A 20,841-nucleotide genomic window follows, 5' to 3' on the forward strand; every position below is an offset into this window, starting at 1 on the left:
AGAACACCAGTCGGACGACTAGACCAACGCCCCGATCTCCAAGAAGGTCAATGCTGTGCAAAAAGCCCCGAATAAGCCTCAAAAGCCGCGTAAGATGTCTCCTAAAGCAACCGGTTCACCGTCACGGAAGTCGACCGCGACCGCGGAACCTCTGATTCACTGAATCCATTTCTCGATCCCAATCTTTCCAACGAGGAAAACGCCGCGTCAAACTCGCGACCGGCGAACTATTGGAATTGCGGAAAACCGGGCCACCGTTTCAATTTGAGAACCGCGAGTCGTATTTTGCTATCGCTGCGGACGCCGCGGTCAAAAATCGAACGAATGTTCTTGTTCGGGAAACCGTTGAAGGCGGGTCCAGGCAGAATGCAAAAGGCACCCACCAAAGTCATCAAATTACCTCGGGAACCATCTCTCTTGTCGTGCGAATTACCTTTTACCTCGTCGCATTCAAATGACGGATTCCCTCGTGGACTACCTTTTACCTTGCCACATGTGAATGCCGGGTTCGCTCGCGACCTACCTACTACCTCCCCGCATTCGAACGACGAATTATCTATTACCTCTTCGCGCTTGAGGGACGAAATGCGTCGCTGAGCGTCTAACGCGACGTCGCCTAATGTCGAAACCATCTGGTGCGGTACCGTATTCTTCGTGACATTTACCATCCAAGGGCATGCGATGCGAGCATTATTCGATTCCGGGTCGAGTCATACATTTTTCGGTCCCCTCGCAATCCAGTGGGTTGACAACCTGGGAATCCCGAGAGAGCGTTGCCGCCCGCGAGGTGTAAAAATGGCCGGCGGACAGAAGGCAATCGCGAGTGAAGTCGTGAACCCCATTGTTTACCTAAACGGCAGTCCCTTTCATCTGACTGCCTACCTATTATGTGTATTAGTATTACCTTGTATCTTGGGTCTCAACTTCATGCGCACCGCTCATTGGGTTGTCGATTTCGCGAGCGGAAAATGGTTTAGTTGGTTCGAACCACGTCGCGTCCACTCTTCCGAAGTCCAGATGAGTCAGTCTGCGGTTAATTACCTTTGTGGTGGGTTGAGAATTTTAATATCGTACCAAGACGCGACCTTAAAAGCGCTGGTTAGTCAGGAGGTCCCGAAACCCCCGGAAAAACCCGGTTGCACGTGGGTGCACACTCCGCAATCAAACAGCGCTATTACGCCGTCTCCCCGGCAATCAAGAAAGCCATTCACGAAGTGGTCCGAGAAATGCTCGCGGACGAGATAATAGAGCCATCTAGTAGTGACTGGTCTAGTCCGATCGTCATGATTAAAAAGCCTAACGGTAAATTACGGTTCTGTCTCGACTTTAGGAAAGTGAACGAGGTAACCAAAATTCTCCATTCCGTTGATGAACAGTATTTTAAGACCGATTACGGCAAGCGAACTATATCACCACCCTCGATCTCAGCCAAGCGTATTTTCAAATTCCGCTAGCGGAGAAAAGTCGCGAGATCACCGCCTTTACCGTTCCGGGGATGGGCTTATTTCAATTTCGTCGCATGCCGTTTGGCCTGACCAATGCTCCAGCGACCTTTCAACGGTAGCTCGACCGACTTATCGGCCCCGAAATGCAACCTCACGTCTACGTCTACCTCGATGACATCATAATCATAACCGCTACCTTCGAAGGACACCTAGAATGGTTACAGCGCGTATTAGCGAAAATTCGGAACGCCGGATTAACAATAAACCTCGATAAGAGCGAGTTCTGTTGATCGGAAGTGAGGTACCTCGGTTTTCTAGTCAACCGCGACAAATTACAGATCAATTCCGAGAAAGTCGCACCGGTAGTAAATCACCCCGCGCCGCAAAACATCAAACAACTTCGTCGTTTTCTCGGTATGACGTCTTAGTACCGCCGCTTCATTCTCTCATTCGCGACCTTAGCCAGCCCGCTCACCTCATTATTGAAAAAGGCATCCGTCTGGGCATGGGCATCCTCAACGAGCAGCGTTCAAGGAGATTTGCGAACGGTTGTCCACCTTTCCCACCTTGAGTTGACCCGATTTTGAATTACCTTTTGTCTTACAAACCGACGCAAGTAACGTGGGTTTAGGAGCCGTCTTAACTCAGACCGATGGCGACGTAGAACACGTGATCGCTTATGCGAGTCGTGCCCTCATCGCCGCTGAGAGGAATTATACAACCACCGAGCAGGAATGTTTCGCCGTTATTTGGGCGGTGCGGAAATTCCGGTGCTACCTGCAAGGTTACCACTTTACAGTAATAACCGACCACTCCAGCTTACGGGGGTTGCATAATTTGAAAAATCCCTCCGATCGTCTAGGACGCTGGGCTCTAGAACTCCAGGAATATAATTATCAAATCATTCATCGGAAAGGCGCTCTGCATCATGTGCCTGACGCTTTTTCACGCATTCCTGAAGAGATCTGTACCTTGCTTGTGCCTCCGCTCGAGAGTAAAGATCGGTGGTATAATAGCAAATTTCGCACCGTTCGTCGAGCCCCTGACCAATATCCTGACTGGCGTTGCCAGGACGACCGTCTATATCACCATCGTCCTCCTCAATTTCCCGCCCTCGAAGTCGGTAATCTGGAGGCATGGAAACTCGTGTTACCATTCGAACGTAGGCAACAACAAGCCCTATTCAACTTTCACGACGTAGGGCAAGCGGGTCACCTGAGCGTTGAGAAGACCTTCCACCGCCTTAGTATCAAATATTATTGGCCGAATATGTTTCGCGACGTTGTCAAATACGTTCGGATATGCGCGGTTTGTCAGCGGTGTAAGGTAGAACAAGCCGCCCCTGTTGGTCTCATGGGCAAACAAATTCTCGACCAACCATGGGACATAGTTGCCGGTGATGTGATGGGACCCCTACCTCCCAGTAAAAGTGGTTTTGCCTACGTGCTCGTTCTCCAGGATCTGTTCACTAAGTGGATCGAAATCATCCTTCTTCGCAAAGCTACCGGTAAGAAAATCGCGGAGGCTTTCGAGAACGAAATCGCGTGCCGCTGGGGCCATCCTCGCGTTTTTCTCACGGATAACGGAACCGAATTTGTCAACCGCGATATTCGAGCGCTAACGGAACGATTAGGGGTAAAACACCAGACGATCGCCCCGTACCATCCGCAATTGAAGCCTGTCGAACGTGTCAATCGAGTCGTCAAAAACATGATCGTATCTTATCTCGGGTCGGATCATCGCGAATGGGACGAACATTTATCTGCGCTCCGTTTCGCGTACAATACCGCTCATCATACCTCTATTCAGGCAACCCCAGCCTACTTAAACTACGTCCGTGAACCGAAACCCCCACATTGCCTTTTGCCTCCGGAAAGTCAGGGACCGGTGTCTCACATTCCTCAGTCCTGGGCCGAACGTATGAAAAACCTGGAACAGTTGAGTAGACTTGCGCGGATTGCGATCGACGAAGCTCAAGAGCGTCAAGCCCTCTATTATAATCGCAAACACCAGGACCGCGACTACCAAGCCGAAGACTTAGTCCTGAAAAGATAGCACGTGCTGTCGTCCGCGACTCAGCACGTAGCGGCAAAATTGGCTACCAAATTCCATGGTCCCTTCATCATTCGAAGAAAAGTATCTCCGGTGGTCATGGAGTTACGAATTTGGAAGGAACCTGGAGTGGGAAAATCCACGTACAGGATCTCAAACCTTACGTGAATTAACCTCTAGTACCCCCCCCCCCCCCCTCCCCGGTACTGACACGATTCCCATCCACCCCATCTTCCTCATTATTGAACTCGTGTGTTTCATTGTTTGTTAATTTGACACTTACTCGTTGGTTTTGGTTTATTTGTGATTCGCAGCTACCTCTTTGCTTTTGCCTTGTACTACCTTGCGCATTACCTTAGTACCTTTTTTTGCCTTGTACCTTTTGCGAAAACCTTCCCTACGTTCCTGCGCGCTATTACCAATTCCCTGAATCTCTACCAACGAGTCACCCACGAGGAGCTAGTAGGACCAGTTTCTGTGGGTTGGGACATGAGAACTAGTCGTTCGTCCACCCACGACCACCGCGTGGAAATCTCATCATCGTCAGAGGACGAGAACGACCGAACAACCGGATCCAATTCCTTTCCCGACGTCACCGAACGCGCGGAGCCTCTCCTCCGATATCTCCTCGAGACCGATCACCACGATCATCGAGGCGTGAGCATCCAGCCTCACCCGAACCTTCTCCGGCTCACCAGGAACCGGCACCGGCACCACCTCGTCGCGCCTCGTCGTCGTAACAACTTTATTCGGACGCGATGGACCTGGTGGACGAATTAATACAGGCGATGGAGGGTCAGGAGTTCCTCGATATCGATGGCAACCCCATATTCGACACCATGCGACCGTACTCCAATTTATTGACCGCCTGCGAGTACGTGAGGCCAGGATTCTTCGAAGCCTTAACGAACCTGGTTCGGGCACTAACACACCGCTCGACGGGATTTTGTCCCATTTACGAGGGCCTTCCCCATCCCCGATCCATGGGCTCGTCTGCTACCATCCGAGAGGTCCCCGCCACCCGGAAGGCAACCTCGCAGACCACTTCGCGAGCGACACGGGACACTGAATCTCAAACGGACGTGGTAGACCTTCTCTGCGACGCAGTAAAACACCTGATGGTCATCTCGTTGAGACCAACCCTTGAACAGGCGCTACGATCAACAGCGGCGAGTACCGGAGCCGATCCATCCTCCCAAGCGAACCTACGAACAGCACCCGAAGCTTCTGCGAAACCCGGATCAGTCGCATCTACTTCATCGACAACTCCGGAATTGTGTGACGCCCCTGGTGCACGCTTTGGGAGATGCTACAACTGTGGAAGTACTGCTCACCGTCGCCAAGCTTGTGATCAGCCACCTAGAGTGTTCTGCTTTAAATGTGGCAAATTGAACGTCACCGTCCGAACCTGCCCGTCACATGGAGCGCTCTACGCGGAAGAAGGACGTCGCAGGAGAGAACGACAATAATCCGATCCCTACTACCTAATTTTGATTCATGTTCCTAATTTTATCTTCAAGTTCCTACCATTATCGTTTAGCGAGTAAGTTAAGCGTACCCAGGTTCGGCAATATCACCCCAGATGAAAGAGAATACCTTTTTTTGTTTTGCCTTGTTTCTCCCGCCTACCTATTACCTCTAACTAAGAGATTTCTTTTCCTTTCTTTGGCAATGAGCACTGTCAGCTTACTTGTCTTGATGGCCATTTTTATTTTTGCAAGCAATCGTCAATTAATTCCTTTTGTTTCTTCGTGGCACTGCCTTCAGCCTCAAACTAATCATTATCTAGTTTGGACGATATTGTTTTGACGATTGAGTGCGGAAGCATAAAACGCTCATGTTACTTCCTAACAATTTTCAAATTACAGTTGTTATTCCTGTTTTTTTTTTTTGATAATTCTAGTACTTCGTTTCGTCCTCGAACAACATCGATATTCACATCTTCTTTGCTTTCTTCTCGTGCTTTTCGCTATTGCTTTTCACTTGTATATTTCGTACTGGCCATCATCTGCTCTGCATAAGTGCTCACGATTCAAATGACACCTTTAATTCAAATTTCAACTTTTATTAAATTTAAAAGCGTTATCTTCCAAAGATTCTGTATCGTTTCCATTATTCGGCGCTCTAAGACATTTCATGTAATTCTTTTTTTCTCAATACCCTCTCAATTGATATAAGTCAGACTCTAAAAGCTTTTCTGCCGGTATAAATAAGAGTTTGGATTTAAAAAACGTGATATTTTTTAGCTTGCATCCACTAAAAAAAGTTAGTTTTTAGTAAAAAAAGAAGATCTTTACTTACCAAAGTTTCGACTGAAAAATATTTTCGAACCGATGTCAAGAAAAATTCCGGTTAATGTTTTTTTTCTGTGACGATTTTACAAAAAGAAAAAAAGTGTAAAAAATTGATCCATAACACATTGAAAAACATTTGATGGAAATTAATTTATGTTCATAACTTAGTTGAACTTAGATAAGCAACTTAACAGGAATGAGGAATGACAGGATGGAAAAATTCAACATGTCAATAAAGATCGATAAGATTTTTTAAACATCATTCAAAAGCATGAATCGATTCCATTAGGATTTTTTTACATTGAAATTTTCCATTACGATAGAAGCTTTTCACTAATTTATGATATATATCCAATAATATCCTCAAACATCATAAAATAATTTCTTCTATAGTAGTTGTCAAACGCAGCTATTGGTGATATATCTTCTGTCAAGTCCCGTTGCTCAGTATCAAAACGCATCTTTGATATTTCGAAATTGTCGAATTGCTAAATCAACTGGCAGAGCAAAATGACAAGTTGTGAGCCGATCAAGAGAGTTGAAAGCATCTTGAAAACCTGTTGAACAAACAAATATACGTGTATTAAAAACCATGAAAATACTTTTAAAAAGTGAAAAAAAACGTCAAGTATGAAAAGAGCACGCCCTTAATTTCGAATGATCCTTACTATATTTTGAGTAAATTAAATATTTCATTCCGCATTAATTATTGCTAAGGATAGTGGGATGATTATGGTAGGAAAAAAATGAGATCATTCTGGCATAGCCAAGAATAGTGAATGAATTTCGATTTCTGCAGAGAATCGTATTATACCTCCAACGGTACCGGCTAAAGAGTTTTGAGATCTCAAGCGTTCCCAAAATGATTTTGCAATTAAGATACTGTTATTCTGATTTTAAGGACAAATTCACTGTCAAAATTGAACACAAACTATATGAGATAAAAACTCGATTCCACCTAACTGGATTCTTCTTATCCCTAAGTTTCAATATTTCATCCCTCTTTGATTTTCATTAGCCCCCTTTCTTATTTCATTTTATTTCCCCTTTCTACTCTTATCTTTGTGTTTTTCAGCGTTTTCCGGAGTAAATTTACAAATAAGTAGTTATTTTTCCTATCTCATCCTTCACTAGTCCATTTTGTCATTCATTTACTTATTGTTTCTTTTCTTATTTTTAGTTTTCTCAGAGTTTTTCACGTTTGCAACAAGGAAGTATCAATTCCTTAATCTATGGCTATTTTTAATTGTTTTTCTTTTTCTTTTTCAGGTTCGCGGGTTCCAGGATATCGGCTCCATTGGTAAGTATATTTCTCACAATTTCTCTTTATTAATTAATTTTTCTATCTTTCTAGGTGCAGAGAAATCCAGGACACCGATAGAATGATTTTGCATGTTTTTCAGGTCTAGGAGATGACAAATAACACAGAAAACAGAATTTCGTAACACAAATTAGAAACAACGTCATTTATTGCGATTTTTGATGCTTTACAGACATAAAATAAATATTTCAACTCTAATCAACAATTTGGATAATTGATATCCCAAAAAGAGACTCGTAGAGTCTCGGGACAAGTACATTGACAGCCCTGTCGTCTGCTGGCCTGAGGCTCTCGCCGAGACTATATTTTCTCTGAATAAAACGATTCGCGGTGGTGGGGGTAAAATTGGCATGTGACTTTCTTTAATTGCAAAGCTCATGAGTTATGTACGGCTTTGAAAATTGAACTTTTAGCTAATTAAGAAGTTCTCTGTCGAATGAGTCCAAAATCAGCATGCTCGGTGTCGTAATTTCTGAGAAAAAACTTTGCACGGGCTTAAGATTATGCAAAAGTTACTAACACATTCAGGATTTTACGTATCTGTATACGCGTACTCCAACCGCTACAAACATAGGCCTCTTGGCCCCCATGATCACCAATCCCTGGTGAGAGAAATTTTGTTGCAACCAATGAAGAGTGAGAGAATTTTTGGGCCAATGACATTCAAGAAAAAGAGCAAGGAAGTTTGGCGGAAAGCTAAGGAGCTCGAGAGCTCGAAAGTACTCGAAAGTCACCAGCTGAAGTTTCACGTCATGTTGACATTTGGGGTTATGATGTTATGAAGTGCGTGCGAGAAAATAAAAATAATTTTCACGTCATCTAACGAAGTGCATATCAAGAGACTCGGTAGAGTCTCGGGACAAGTACATTGACAGCCCTGTCGTCTGCTGGCCCGAGACTCTCGCCGAGACTATACATTCTCTGAATAAAACGATTCGCCGTGGTGGGGGTAAAATTGGCATGTGATTTTATTGAATTACGAAGCTCAGGAGCCATTTAGCAACTTGAAAATTGAAGTTTAAGCCAATTGAGTAATTCTCTTTCGATTCCGCCCTAAATCAGCATGATCGGTGTTGTAATTACTGAGAAAAAACTTTGCACGGGCTCAAGATTATGCAAAAGTTACCAACACATTCAAGAATTTATGCGTCTGTATTTATAAACACCATCAAAGGCACTTTGATGCTCTCGAGTTTCTGATTCGTTGGATCTGACGACATCCATTTTTAGACGTTGTGATTGGTTGTTGAAATTAGTTGTTGATGATTGGAAATCTGACGTCAACTTCAGAACGTAGCACACGGCGCAGCACAGCTGGTAACAGCAGTCATAAATTCGACCGATATACATATATATATGTACAAACCATGTGTCAGTTTTTGATCGTATGAACAGAGTTTCGACATTGCGAAGTGCGTGCGGGATCAATAAAAAAATAATTTTCGTCATCTAAAGAAGTGCATATTACTATTTATTTTGTTATTTGTGATATATTAAACCGGTATCAAAGCGGCCGCGTAAATGTAGTCTGTGATGTGTGTGTGAAAAAGAATATAAAAATTGCGCGATGCATATATGTCAACGAAACTTTTCAAGATTTCATTATTTCGTTCGATTGGAAATAAGTGTTAACTGAAATAATCCTTCAATTAAACCAGAGTACGAGAAATATTGTCCAGTGCGAATAAATTGTCAGTGGCGTGGTTATATATCATGTGTACATAGGTTATATATACGAATAAATAGAACAAAAATACACGCAACTGTTAGAATGATATTAGAAACTTTAATTGAATAAATATTTTCTAATTTATTTCTTGTGTCGTCATTATTTTTAAACATCCCCATATTTTGCTTGATATTCAGTTTGGCTCTGCCCTCTCCGATCCTTGTTTTCACCCGCTCAGTTTGCAGCGGATCGATTCATATTATTAATTCATTCCCTAATATGTGTTCTATGATTTTCTACTCGTTCTTCATGATGATTGTGGTAACATGATTCGAGAGGTTTGTAACCATAATCTTGAATTGCACATTTTGTAAATCAGATTTTCAAAAAAATTTCTGGTCTTGGTATACTGGGTAGTTATTCTTTTCGCATTAGGTCTGTCGAGTGATAAATTTGGAAACTTGTTCCAGAAAGCCTTTGGATGCTTTTGTTGCTGATGATATGAAAAGTCGTATCTTCGGAATGCGGTGTGCAAACACAAATTTTGATAACAAAACTTATGGAATGACATGTATGTTGAGTATTTCCACTTTGCAAACTACAGATATGGAATTATTATAAAAAAAATTGATTCCGATAAGTCTACAGTTGCTCAGTTTTGGATGTGATCAAATAAAATGCCTACCAACATCCCCAGAAACTTACAGAATTTCTGAATGCAATGTGCGCTATGTCATTTTAATGCAACATCATGACTTTTGACAACTTTTCATTATAATGCTGTAGATTCGGATCATTGAAATATAACGAAAATCTGCAAACTATACAATTTATATACTGTGCCATTCATTTTACATTTTGACTCTAACCGTAACATATATATGAAGTAAAAAATTGATTATAAAAGTCTTCAGTTGCTCATTTATGGATAGATTTGAAATTGCTGTCTTCGAAGCTCATTGCACAGATACATTGAACCGCAGCAGATACCTGCGAACTCTGAACTTTCTGTGGATAAATATATATGCTACGGATCACCCCTTATCTTTGATTATGGTAATATGTAATGGAACTTGGTTCAGCAAATTTTGAAGTGTTTCTTTTCAAATAGTATTGAAGTTTGTATAACTGATATACAGCGAATACTTCTAAACTTTGATATTTCTGTGTTGCAACATGTGTGCCAATCATTCAAATCATTTACTCCAACCGTATCATGTAATCTAGAAAATTCATAACAAAAGTCTTCAGCTTTTCTAAATACTTCAATGTTCCTTTTTCTATTCCTTTCTGAGTTTTCGAATTTCTAAATTCATTTCTAAATTGTCCTGAAATGGTTTTCCTTCAAAACCAATGCAGGTACGTTAAACGTCTTTTAATTCTGTTGCTCTGTTGAATAAAGTTCGCTTAGTTTTTTTTGCTGCTTTGAGTTCTGGCATAATAAATGTTAGAAGTTTACGGGTACTTTTTTTCAGCAACTATCAAACTGTGGATAATTGAACCTTAGCGGCCGCTAGCAAACTTTGGAAATATATTTCATTGGGGGCACGTTTTGCATGAGACGAAATCTCTAGATTCAGAATGCAAAAGCGACATTTAAAGTGGGCAAATCTGTTGGATTTTTCATGTCTTGAATTTGATCTATCTTTCATTTGAATTTTGAAGAAAAGGGATAAATAAAATCTGTTCTATTAAGGAAATCTTTACGTTAGTTCTTTCTTGGTATGAAGACTTGGAAAAAATCGCCAAAGGCCACGGACAGACCGCTGACGAAATATATCCAGTACAATTTTGACGAAAAATAGATCTTTTTTTACGGAAACCAACGTTATAAGCCGAAAATCATATTACAGCCCACGAAACGCATTTCTTCTCACTCTTGGGTTCCTAATACACAAAACAGATTAGAAAATAAGGGGGAATATCACCGACGTACAAGAACAAACCAGTGTCGAAATATTTCCAGTATAATTTTGACGAAAAATCGGTCTTTTTTCGGGGAAACCAACGTTATAAGCCGAAAATCATATCTCGGCCTCCAACCCACTTTCCACCGTGCTCTTGGATTCCTAATAGACAAAACATATTAGGAGACAAGGGGAAAAATCACCGAAGTCCAAGAACAAACCTGTGCCGAAATATTTTCAGTAAAATTTTGACGAAAAATAGGTCCTTTTTCGTGGAAACCAACGTTATAAGCCGAAAATCATATCTCGGCCCTCAACCCGCTTTCTACCGTTCTCATGTGTTCCTAATAAGCATAGCATATTAGAGTAGAAGAAAAAAAATCGCCCAAATCCATGGACAGACCTGTGACGGAATATTTTCTGTACAATGTTGACGAGAAATTTGTTGTTTTTCGTGGAAACCAACGTTATAGGCCGAAAATCATATTACAGCCCACAACACGCATTTCTTCATGCTCTTTGGTTCCCAATAGACAAAACATATTAGAAGACAAGGAGAAAAATCACCAAAGTCTAAGACCAAACCAGTGCCTAAATATTTTCAGTACAATTTTGAAGAAAAATTGGTCTTTTACGTGGAAACCAACATTATAAACCGACATTAATTTCTCGGGCCTCATCCCGGATTCCTCCATGCTGTTGAGTTCCTAATAGGCATAACATATAAGAGTATAAGAGAAAAAATCGCCAAAGTTCAAGGGCAGACTTGTGACGAAATATTTTCACTACAATTTTTACGAAAAATTGGTTTTCTATGGTGGATACCAACTTTATAAGCCGAACATCATACCCAGGGAAAATAAGGTTGTGAAAAGTACATTGATGGTCCCTTATTTGCTGATAATTTCATGACAAACATTATCCCATAAAAAAATGTTCGTATTAGAATGGAATCTATAAAAATGTACTAAGCAAATAATTCATAGAAATTTAAACTAAAATCCTATAACCGTCATAACATAAATGAGGAACTTTTGAGAAAAAAGGCGTGATATCAAACCATAAACTTCCCCTTGGGAAAAAAAGGTTGGGACAAGTACATTGATGGTCCCTTGTTTCTGGATGACATAGAAAAAAGATTCAGAACCAGGAAAAAAATTCTATAGAAATAATAAACGAAAAATTGAAAAGTTCAAAAAAATTCAACAATAAAAAACAATCGAAAAAAATTTTGTAAAGAAAAATAAAAATTTTCAAAAAAATTCATAAATATTGAACAAATTGAAAAATGTACTATCCAAGTTACATGCAGTATAAAAATGTATGATATCAATTAGAGGCCAAGTTTTTATTGATAGATTGGAATATTTATTGAATAAATCGGAAACTTTAATTGAAACTCATGATAATTATTTTCAAGAAAAAAGTTAATGAAAAAAAAGTCATAACGGAAGTTACGTGCAGTACTAAAATGTATTATATCAATTCGAGGTCAAGTATTTATCGGTTATTCGAAATATAATCTCCGGCGACAAATGAGCGTTGAGAATCCTTGTCGGGCTCACAACGTTTTATCAAAATTACTAAAAAATTAATGGAAATGAAATCATTAAAAATTCACATGAAAGTCATTCGTTACTTCAACAAGGTACACACTTTAAAGAATCGATTCCCCTCCGATTTTCAGGATCCCCTGGTATTATTCACAACATTCAACTTCGATTGGATCGGTACAAATTATGTTCAAATACGTCTTAAACGTACTTGTCCGGCCCATCACTTTTTATTCAAATTGCTCATTCGAAAACAAATCAAAAACAAAGTTAATGCATGTGTTAATATTAAGGAACAGTAATTCCCGAGAAAATAATTTTCCTTCGAATCGCTCTTGTCAAAATGAAACGAAAATGAAAGATAAAGTTGATTAATCTATTTATATCATATGAAGTCAGAATTCACAACAAAATAATTTTTCTCCAAATTCCAGAAATCCACGTGTCGTACTCGACTAGTGGTATTTATCAAAATGTGTACGTGACTATAGAAAAAAAACATTGTATGGCTGAGTAGGTTCGAAAATTTCTTGTAATGTGCCTGATTATTTCTCATTTTCATTGGTTCTTACCGAATGGTATGTGTTCACTGAAGAAAATGAGAAGTGGATATTGCTATACGAACTTGCGAACAATCAAGTTCAAATTACTTGGAAATATTATTTTTATTTCTATCGATTTTATTATATTTGTCATTTTAGAGCAGCCCTGATTTGTTTTCGAATGAGCAATTTGAATAAAAAGTGATGGGCCGGACAAGTACGTTTAAGACGTATTTGAACATAATTTGTACCGATCCAATCGAAGTTGAATGTTGTGAATAATACCAGGGGATCCTGAAAATCGGAGGGGAATCGATTCTTTAAAGTGTGTACCTTGTTGAAGTAACGAATGACTTTCATGTGAATTTTTAATGATTTCATTTCCATTAATTTTTTAGTAATTTTGATAAAACGTTGTGAGCCCGACAAGGATTCTCAACGCTCATTTGTCGCCGGAGATTATATTTCGAATAACCGATAAATACTTGACCTCGAATTGATATAATACATTTTAGTACTGCACGTAACTTCCGTTATGACTTTTTTTCATTAACTTTTTTCTTGAAAATAATTATCATGAGTTTCAATTAAAGTTTCCGATTTATTCAATAAATATTCCAATCTATCAATAAAAACTTGGCCTCTAATTGATATCATACATTTTTATACTGCATGTAACTTGGATAGTACATTTTTCAATTTGTTCAATATTTATGAATTTTTTTGAAAATTTTTATTTTTCTTTACAGAATTTTTTTCGATTGTTTTTTATTGTTGAATTTTTTTGAACTTTTCAATTTTTCGTTTATTATTTCTATAGAATTTTTTTCCTGGTTCTGAATCTTTTTTCTATGTTTATGTTATGACGGTTATAGGATTTTAGTATAAATTTCTATAATTGCTTAGTACATTTTTATAGATTCCATTCTCATACGAACATTTTTTATGGGATAATCTTTTTCATGAAATTATCAGCAAATAAGGGACCATCAATGTACTTTTCCCGCTCTGCAAAATCCAACCCTACGTCCGAGATTTCTCACGTGCAGGGCGGGCAACGTGTGCTTTTGCACACGGCTAACAGGGCTCTGGTCACACACACACACCCACACTCACACACTACACAAACATTCACACGTACACGCCTTTCGACAAACCGGGGACGTGAATGCTCGGGGACCCTATAAACGGGTCCTACCGAAAAGCGAATGTCCGGGGACTCCTATAAACGGAGTCGCCCGAAAGCGAATGAAGGGGATCCCTATAAACGGGCTCTCCCCGCGAATGGAGCCCGGTTTGTCATCACGGGCACTCACACCCACGCACACTCGACAGGGGGGAACACAAAACCCACAGGGAGAGGGGGGGGGGACCTCAGGGGCCGTGCCTTGTCCCAGCGCGGTTCGTGGAGTCGCGACCACGAGGGACCCGTAGCACGATGGGACAAACAAATATGGACATGCACAATAAAAACAATGACTTACCTCAGGTGGTAACCCCTTCTCAGGGGGAATCCACCCCGGGTTCCGATCGGGTGAAAGCCCCGGTGGCCACGGGCAGCGGCATGGATTCTGAGGGCCGCAACTTGTGCACGGAGACGAGGAGGACGAGACGAAACAACGACACGAACAAGACGTTACTTAACTTACCGAGACGAAACAGGACGGACAGCGTATCTAGTGGGAGCAGCGCGGCAAGCTATGCTTCCGCCGTAGAGAACGCGCTACTGACGACGAAACAAACAACCACAACGACAAGCAACAAACGAGACTTGACAGAACTGCTTCGGCTCATCCACGAGACGGCGACGAAAATGGCCGAAGCAGCAAACGTTCAAAAAAACATGAACATGACGGTCAAGACGGGAATCAAGACGATCCTCGAGACCGCGGACATTGCACTGCACATGCAGTCCGAAACGGCCTCCAGGGGACGTCTTGTAGACACTAACAAGACAGTGACGGGTACAAACAACAGCGAAGAGACGCCACGCACGAAACGGAAACGTTCGTCGAACGGATCCACGCCGGAGTCCTCCCAAAAGAGGCCTCCGACGATGGGACCGCCCACAGACTGGCAGACCGTCACCAAGACGAACAAGGACAAAACAAAAAAGAAAACGGACGCAAAGACTCGAGCTGACCAGAGCGGCCCGGCCCCCCGGAAACGGGGACTGGCTGTCCTGGTCAAAGCGGGCACAGACACGACGTACTCGGACATAGTACGAAAAATACGGACGACGATCGATCCAAAGGAGAGTCACGTGCAGGTGACGACCATGAGGAAGACGAAGAACGGACTGTGTCTGCTGAAATTACAAGTAGAAGCAGACAAACCAGACGGACGCGAACAGTTTGGACGACAGATCCAAGACGTGATCGGGGAAGCGGGCAGTGTCAGGGCTATGACCTCCAAGGTTCAACTGGAGATCATGGACCTGGACTGTGTGGCGACCCCGGACGACGTGACGGACGCGCTCAGGCGAGAGACCGGACGAGACGCGGACTTTCGGGTCCACATTTTTGGTCCGAACCGCGCTGAGCAGTACATGGCGGTCTGCGAACTCGATTCTGCAAGAACAAACCGGTCTGTCCACTGTGCTCCGAGGCCGGGCACAAGGACGTGGCGCACCTCGCCGGAACCGGCAGGTGTGCCGTGTTTCGGGCCGCGCTGGAGGAGTGCAGGAAGCAGGCCGGAAGACGGACAGAGTGATTCAGGGAAACCTGAACCGAAGTAGGACCGCAGACATGCTCCTACCACAGATAGCAGACGAACACGACGCGGACGTCCTGATCCTGTGTGAACCATACAGGAGAAGGACGACTCAGACGTACATTACGAACGAGACAGAGACCACAGCTATCTGGGTAAGGGGTGCCACCCAATCCCGAGTCTTTAACCGCGGTGTCGGGGACGATTACGTCTGGGCTAAAGTCGGCGCTGTCACTTACGTCAGCGTCTACTTGACACCCAACTGCACCGCGGCCGAGTTCGAGAGGAAGGTGGCACTACTAGAAGACGGTATCAGGGACCTGCCCGGGGACGTCGTCGTTGCGGGGGACCTCAACGCGAGGGCGATCGAGTGGGGAATGACGGAAACGAACAGACGCGGACGACTGCTGCTGGAGATGGCCGCAAGGCTGGACCTAGCAGTGGTCAATACAGGACATACGCCGACGTACAGACGACCGGGATTTGGAGACTCCATCCCGGACGTGACGCTGACGTCGGACGGTATCCTGTCACGGCTGAGGGGGTGGCGGGTGATCGAGGACTATACAGCCAGCGATCACCAGTACATCACCTTCGAAGTGGCAGGACGGACAGAAACGAGACGAACGAGAGCCCACCAACCCCCGCGGTGGAACCTTGACGGACTGGACGGACGAAAATTTTCTGAGGAGTTGATGGCAGCACCAGCTCCGATGACGAAAATTCCCCCCGAGCTAACTGGCCGGCAAAGGGCGGAGAGACTGACAGACGAGACGGCCAAACTAATAGGCGGCTTGTGCAACAGCACAATGCCGAAACGAAAACAGACACAGAAAAGACGACCACAATACTGGTGGACGGACGAGATCGCCGAATTGCGCAGGATTTGCCTGGCAAATCGGCGACGAGTGACGAGGGCTGGGGGCGGACCCGAAAGGGAAAACCTCCAGGCCATATACAAAACAGCACGGAAGACGCTGACGAAGGCAATACGGGACAGCAAGACGCGATGCTGGAGGAAGCTCTGCGAGGAGGTGAACGAGGATCCCTGGGGAACCGGTTACAAGATTGTGACCGGCAAACTAGGGGCCCGAGTTCCACCAGAACTCAAAGACGCCGAAACAGCAGGACGGATTGTTGACGGATTGTTTCCGACGCACCCGATACGGACGAACGTGACGGACGACGCTGACGCGCCGGCGCCCCCCGTCTTTGTCGCTGAGGAGCTCACCAGAGCAACGAAGGCGATGAAGAGTGGTAAGGCGCCGGGACCAGACGGAGTACCGGCTGAGATCCTCCGGCTCGTGGCTCGCCTACGGCCGGAGATACTTCTCGACCTGTACAACACGTGCTTGACGACAGGAACGTTCAGCGGTCGGTGGAAAGAGGCGAGGCTCGTCCTTATCCCGAAAGGTAAGGGCGACCCTAACACGCCCTCGGCCTACCGACCGTTGAGTTTACTTGACACGACAGGTAAACTCTACGAACAATTACTGAGACCGAGACTGACGGACGCGATGCAGGCCGGAGGGGGTCTCTCCGACCTGCAGTTCGGTTTCAGGAGGGGTCGATCGACGATTGGAGCAATCCAAAAGGTGGTTGACTCTTTCCTGGAACTGGACAGACACTGCCACGCAGCCCGACCTATCGTGCTGCTGGCGACACTGGACATCAGGAATGCTTTCAACTCGGCCAGGTGGGTGGATATCTTGGAGGCGCTGAAAAGCACCTTCGGGATCCCACCTTACTTGGCTCGGGTTGTGGAGGATTACCTGAAAAACAGACGTATAACGTACGAGACGATAGAAGGACAGGTAACGAGACAGGTCACCGCTGGGGTTGCCCAGGGGTCGATACTGGGACCTGACTTCTGGAATGGCTTATACGACAGCTTGCTTCGGCTGGAGATGCCGCTCGGAGTGATCCTCGTCGCCTACGCTGATGACGTAGCGGCGGTGATTACAGAGCGATCTCCGGAACTAGCACAGTTGAAGTTGAACCAGACCATGAGACGAGTTGGACGTTGGATGACAGACCACGGACTGCAACTCGCAACGGAAAAGACGGAACTGACGCTCCTTACGAGAAGACGCATACAGACGATACTGCCTATGAGAGTGGGAGCACACGAGACGGAGACCAAGGGGGAAGTCAAGTACCTTGGGGTAACCCTTGATACGAAGATGACCTTCTGGCCTCACATACAGAAGACGGCCCAAAGGGCGGCAGAGAGGATAGCATCCTTGAGCCGCCTGATGGCCAACACGACGGGACCGAGACCGGGGAAACGGCGACTGTTAATGGCGACAGCTCACTCGATCCTCCTGTACGGTGCGGAGATCTGGGCAGACTCCCTGCAGACAAAGAAGTACTGCAAGACGATGACGATGGTACAGAGACAGGGCGCGCTGAGAATCGCCTGCTCCTACCGGACAGTCTCTGCACAAGCAGTTCTGGTGGTGGCGGGCGTGATACCCGTGGATCTACTTGCCTTTGAGCGCAAGAGGATCTACGGGAGCAGCGCGAACATAGGACGGAAGAACGCGGCAATCGCCGAGCGCGAAAGGACGATCGACGACTGGCAAGGACGGTGGACAAACGAAGACGCCGGTAACTGGACGAAACGACTTATACGGGACCTGAGGCCGTGGCTCGGGAGGAAGTTCGGGGACGTAAATTTTTACGTAACCCAGCTCTTGACGGGACACGGTTACTTCCGACGGTACCTGCACAGGATGAACAGAGTACGGACACCCGACTGTAAGTACTGTGGACACGAACGAGACGACGCGGAACACACGTTTTTCGTGTGCAACCGCTGGACGAGACAGAGACGGGAACTGGAAATGACAGTTGGCAGTATTACCCCGGAGAACATCGTCGGGGTGATGCTGCAGAGACCGGAATGGTGGCACTTAGTCGCCACCTACACAGAAAACGTACTGAGACGCAAGAACGCGGACGGCTGCTTGACGGACAACTGAGCAGACGGAGTGACGCGACGTAAAGATAACGGTGGGACAGAACGAACGAACGAACACAGACAGAACCCCCAGTCAGAAGTAATATCAACATAGTCCCTGGCTGGGGGGAAGGACAACAAGGAGGTGGCGGTTTTAGTGGGTAGGCTTATTTTTTTGGGAGTCCCACATACCCATGTAGTCCGTAAGACTACATGGAATCCGTAAAAAGGATTTCCGCAACTCCTTGGTAAAAAAAAAAAAAAAAAAAAAAAAAATGTACTTTTCCCAATCTTATTTTCCCTGTGTATGATGTTCGGCTTATAAAGTTGGTTTCCACCATAAAAAACCAATTTTTCGTAAAAATTGTAGTGAAAATATTTCGTCACAAGTCTGCCCTTGAACTTTGGCGATTTTTTTCCTCATACTCTAATATGTTATGCCTATTAGGAACTCAACAGCATGGAGGAATCCGGGATGAGGCCCGAGAAATGAATTTCGGTTTATAATGTTGGTTTCCACGTAAAAGACCAATTTTTCTTCAAAATTGTACTGAAAATATTTCGGCACTGGTTTGGTCTTGGACTTTGGTGATTTTTCTCCTTGTCTTCTAATATGTTTTGTCTATTGGGAATCCAAGAGCATGAAGAAATTCGTGTTGTGGGCCATAATATGATTTTCGGCTTATAACGTTGGTTTCCACGAAATAAGATCTATTTTTCGTCAAAATTGTACTGGAAATATTTCGTCACAGGTCTGTCTTTGCACTTTGGCTTTTTTTTTCTTCTACTCTAATATGCTATGCTTATTGGGAACCCAAGAGAATGGTAGAAAGCGGGTTGGGGGCCGAGATATGATTTTCAGCTTATAACGTTGGTTTCCGCGACAAAAGATCGATTTTTCGTCAAAATTGTACTGGAAATATTTCGTCTCCTGTCTGTCCTTGGCCTTTCGCGATTTTTTCCAAGTCTTCATACCAAGAAAGAACTGATGTAAAGATTTCCTTAATAGAACAGATTTTATTTATCCCTGTTCTTTAAAATTCAAATGAAAGATAGATCAAATTCATAACACGAAAAATCCAACGGATTTGCCAACTTTAAATGTCCCTTTTGCTATCTGAATCTAGAGATTTCATTTCATCCAAAACGTGCCCTCAATGAAATATTTTTCCAAAGTTTGCAAGTGGCCGCTGAGGTCCAATTATCCACAATTTGATAGTTGCTGAAAAAAAGTACCCGAAACCTTCTAACATTTATTATGCAAGAACTCAAAGCAGCAAAAAAAACTAAGCGAACTTTATTCAACAGAGCAACAGAATTCAAAGACGTTTAAGGTACGTGCATTGGTTTTGGAGGAAAACCATTTCAGGACAATTCAGAAATTAATTTAGAAATTCGAAAACTCACAATGGAGTAGAAAAAGGAAAATTGAAGTATTTAGAAAAGCGGAAGACTTTTGTGATGAATTTTCTAGATTACATGATACGGTTGGAGTAAATGATTTGAATGATTGGCACACATGCTGCAACACAGAAATATCAAAGTTTGGAAGTATTCGCTGTATATCAGTCATACAAACTTCAATACTATTTGAAAAGGAACACTTAAAAACTTGCATTTACCTTACATATTACCATAATCAAAGATAAGGGGTGATCCGTCGCATATATATTTATCCACAGAAATTTCAGAGTTCGCAGGTATCTGCTGCGGTTCAATGTATCTGCGCGATGAGCTTCGAAGACAGCAATTTCAAATCTATCCATAAATGAGCAACTGAAGACTTTTATAATCAATTTTTTACTTCATATAGATGTTACAGTTAGAGTCAAAATGTAAAATGAATGGCACAGTATTTAAATTGTATAGTTTGCAGATTTTTGCAGTATTTTAATGATCCGAATCTACAGCATTATAATGAAAAGTTGTCAAAAGTCATGATGTTACATTAAAATGACATAGCGCACATTGCATTCAGCAATTCTGTAAGTTTCTGGGGATGTTGGTAGGCATCATATTTGATCGCATCCAAAACTGAGCAACAGTAGACTTATCGGAATGAATTTTTTTTATAATAATTCCATATTTGTAGTTTGCAAAGTGGAAATACTCAACATACATGTCATTCTATAAGTTTTGTTATCAAAATTTGTGTTTGCATACCGCATTCCTAAGATATGACTTTTCATATCATCAGCAAAAAAAGCATCCATAGGCTTTCTGGAAAAGTTTCCAAATTTATCACTCGTCAGACCTAATGGGAAAAGAATAACTACACACTATACCAAGACCAGATGTTTTTTTGAAAATCTGATTTACAAAATGTGTAATTCAAGATCATGGTTAGAAACCTCTCGAATCATGTTACCACAATCATCATGAAG

At 43.3% G+C, this 20,841-nt stretch overlaps 1 protein-coding gene across 2 annotated transcripts in view; it reads right to left on the minus strand.

The window, feature by feature from the left end:
- Nucleotides 1–6,024: 6,024 nt before the first annotated feature.
- LOC122416455 (RUN domain-containing protein 1) overlaps nt 6,025–20,841 on the minus strand; it is a 580,344-nt gene continuing 565,527 nt past the window's right edge. For both annotated transcript variants that reach the window (XM_043429436.1, XM_043429435.1), the window contains one exon: nt 6,025–6,348. In XM_043429436.1, the coding sequence (XP_043285371.1) occupies nt 6,242–6,348 (107 nt within the window). In that variant the 3' untranslated portion in view covers nt 6,025–6,241. The remainder of the gene's footprint in view (nt 6,349–20,841) is intronic.

Source organism: Venturia canescens, chromosome 9 (genome assembly GCF_019457755.1).
Source record: "Venturia canescens isolate UGA chromosome 9, ASM1945775v1, whole genome shotgun sequence".
Lineage (NCBI taxonomy): Eukaryota > Metazoa > Arthropoda > Insecta > Hymenoptera > Ichneumonidae > Venturia > Venturia canescens.